At 42.4% G+C, this 3,487-nt stretch overlaps 1 protein-coding gene across 1 annotated transcript in view; it reads right to left on the minus strand.

Moving 5' to 3' along the window:
• Positions 1–1,105: 1,105 nt before the first annotated feature.
• LOC103375593 (palmitoyltransferase ZDHHC2-like) overlaps positions 1,106–3,487 on the minus strand; it is a 7,881-nt gene continuing 5,499 nt past the window's right edge. Inside the window, exons 3-6 of the mRNA XM_008305905.1 lie at positions 2,261–2,355; positions 1,530–1,650; positions 1,274–1,343; positions 1,106–1,163 (exon numbers count right to left, since the gene is read on the minus strand). Coding sequence (XP_008304127.1) covers positions 1,106–1,163; positions 1,274–1,343; positions 1,530–1,650; positions 2,261–2,355 — 344 coding nt within the window. The remainder of the gene's footprint in view (positions 1,164–1,273; positions 1,344–1,529; positions 1,651–2,260; positions 2,356–3,487) is intronic.

The raw sequence follows: 3,487 nt of genomic DNA on the forward strand, positions 1-3,487 counted from the left end.
GACAAGCGTAGGGCGAGGACCCGTCCATCGCCGCTTGCGGCTTTAATTTATTTTTCATCTGTTATTGTCTTTTTAGAGAAATTAAACGCTTTTATCAGTTTGCATTCAGGCTGTTTTCAGTAGGACAGGTGTGTGTGTTACATAAGAATCCAAGAATAGGGCTCGTATGGAAATGATCCAGGTCCATATATGCAGTTTTATCTCTCGTAAGCTTTTTGTCTTTGGAAGGTGAAACTCAGCATTTCTGACACTGTGTGGAAAAACTTACACCAGAAATGAAACTTACAGAACTCTCTGTTAAAAGAGTTGTGCTTCTGTTTGAGAGAGATGTCGGACAGATTCTACTGTTCTTCCTACAGCAACAGATTTTGATTTACCAGCGACTCAGGAAAGTATTTGTTTTATTTCTTAAGGTCATACAGTTCATAGCAGTTTCCCCACAAAAGCATATAGAAAAAATAATGCCTGCGTTTAGTCTCACTTTGCAACACAGATCTACCTCCTATACATATTGGAGGCCAGTTTGAAGATGCTCCTGCTGTAGTCACAGTTTTTTTTTTGGTATAAAACACTCAAGTTTTTCCAATTTTTCATTTTGTTTTGGCCTATATAACAGCAGAATTATGCTAGAAACTCAGCAGTGTCTTATGGTATTTTCCACTCTGCGTTAGATTCAGTCTAAACACATGTTCACGGCACACGTGTTTTGGAGAACGCTACACGAAACAGCTCATGCATCCTTCATAACCTGATTGAAAACTGCATTATCACTGATTTCTCACATTTTCTCTCCCTGGTTTGATCTAGAACAGAGACAGCAGACAGACCATAAATTACGTTGACGAGAATCTGATTTGTTTTGTCTCCCACTGCTGCCAAAATCAGTCTTCTGGCAGCTCAGAGTATCAAATTCTGTGCAGTAAACAAGCTGTTTGTGTGTCTGTATGACGCCTGTTTACATAACCCAGATATCTGGAGTGGAACCGACGAGCGTGCCGCAATCTCGAGCACGTTGGAGCGCGACACTTGAATACTGTTGGGCTTTTAATGAAAAGGAAATTATACAACTGCGAGGATGTAACGGCGGCATGTGAGTGCAGCCCGTTTAATAAAAGAGAATCACTACATACCAGGGGCAGTGGTGATCCATCTTCAGGATGCATCTGTAACGCAGCAGGGTCAGACGTCAGTGTAATTGAATCTTACTCTGTCTGCCAGAATGCAATATATTGTGTGGTCTGTTCTGTATAGGTGCACGAGCAGAGAGCCGTACTTATCACAGACTGAACAATGGTGACATCGATCAGGCTTCAGCAGCTGGCAGCGGTCGCAGAAACGGATTGCTGAGGAGACACAACCAATTCAATCACACAGCCGTCTGCAGCAGCAGCAGCAGCAGCAGCAGCCTCTCCTGACTCTTGACCACAGACTAACAAGGTGACAGCGTTTGAAATGAGCCCTGAGAGCCGCATGTCAGTCCAGACTGTTCCAGTTGTTCTGCATCAGCAGCACCGTCTACTGTACTGTACCTCCAGAGTTGGTGCGGGTGTAGATGGGCAGATCCTTGGCTATCCTCCTCAGGATCTCCTGCTGAGACTCTCCCCGATCTTCACGCTCCAGCAGCTCCTTGTCAGAGTGGGACAGGTGGAACTATGTAGGCCAGAACACGGAGGGAAAGTCAAACAACACCTGTGATTTATCAATGGCTCAATCTCTGATCACTGCTGTTTACCATAGCTGTGAAACTGTCAAAACACATTCAATTATTGTGCCCGGTCAGCTGCATGCTGTGTGAGAATCAGTAATGCAGGATTGTCTGTTAAAGAAGGCAGTCAGTGAAGGGTGTCTCTGCTTCTTCCATTTGTTTTGGCTCTTTCTGCCCCAGCAGGCAAATCGGAGCAAAGTAGCGCAGAGCTGCGATATTACTTTCAGCTGCTGAGGCGTTTTATGATTGAACGCTGGAAACAAATAACTGTGACGATAACAAACGGCGCAGCACGCGTGAAGTTTTATTACAATCTCCCAAAACCTCAAGTGATCCAGAGATCACATCTCATAAAGGAAAGCCTTCACGCGAGCTGATGGCCGCCTGCGTGCGTGCGTCGCCTCGGTGGGAATTGAAATGCAAAGGTGGCTTTTCTGTGACTCGCACGCATGTGTCGGCCCTGCAGAGCTGAAGTGCTGTGGTCAGGATCAGAGGCATTAAAGTGCAGCTCCAGGCAGCAGCCGACTCCACTGCGTCACAGTCAGACACACTCACCTCCTTCAGGGGGTTCATAGGCCTGGTGAAGATGGTTTGCCAGTACGCCCACACAAACATGATGAAAATGACATGGTAGGCCAGCAAGTACACGACTGCAAGCAGAAAGAACAGTAAAGCACATCAGCGCTTGTTCACAGTTTGGAGCTTCGCTGAATATCAATAACGTTGGTGTGATTCAAAGTCAGTTCTTTTCTTGCTCTCAGGAAAATAATTATTATATTTAAATCTGTATTGAATAATTAGCTTCCACTGTAGTTTATGCACAATGTTACAGTGTGAAAATCCAGAGAGTGAAAAAGAAATCAGACTAGATGCACAAGTTGGACACAGTGGGTGTGAATTTTTTTAACTGATTTGTCCACAGTTATGTTAAAGCCCCCACCAGTCAAAATCAGGTGTTTTTTTTTTTACATGTTGACATAGTAAATATGATATTTATATATTTTGGAAGACACACTGTTAGTGACATAAGCAGTCAACACCAGAACTGAGTATTTCATTCTTGAAACTGCAGCATATTTACGACAGGATGGAGCTTTCTGTGTCATTGTCCCTCTTCAGAATCAGTTTCTAGGTCGACCATGTATGGGTTCATTAGTTCCATATCATAGTTTGCTGTTGTTTAGTGTAAAATACGGTATTTGAGCAGAGTTATAGGTGAGCTGGAAGGTGGAGGCAGAAACTCTTAGTTACATCTAAGCTATTTCAAGTCTGATTTAAATGAAGTATGTAACTTAGATACACAGAGAGACAAGTTTTAGGTGTTTAATCAGCAACTAATTAAAACTGTTGAATCTGCATTCTTCTTGGTTTAGTTTGTCCTTTAAATCCTCATTTTGGAAGACAATGTTCACATCTAGTTCATCGAGTAAAAAAAAATGTATTTAGTAAGAAGCAAGTTGACCATCATTAAATAAATTCAAGTAATAATTAAACTCTTTTCTGATCATGATAAGTAATTTTACATAATCCATTTCAATTTTCAGTTTACCTGATAAGGAATTAATGTGCCTCGGCTTTATTTATAGACCAGACGCTCACGGTGAAATTGTTGAAACATCCTGAAGCAGCAGGTATAATGTTTACTGCATTCATCTCAGTGGAGCTCGTTAGCTGCAAGTAATAGACTGATTAATTGACTAATCGCCATTTTCAGATAATCAGCTTTGGCTGATTATCAGGGAGACACTAACAGGAGCTACGCTGGCTATAAACTGGTCACTG

The sequence above is a fragment of the Stegastes partitus genome, unplaced genomic scaffold (assembly GCF_000690725.1).
Source record: "Stegastes partitus isolate 25-593 unplaced genomic scaffold, Stegastes_partitus-1.0.2 Scaffold2692, whole genome shotgun sequence".
In the NCBI taxonomy this organism is placed as follows: Eukaryota; Metazoa; Chordata; class Actinopteri; family Pomacentridae; genus Stegastes; species Stegastes partitus.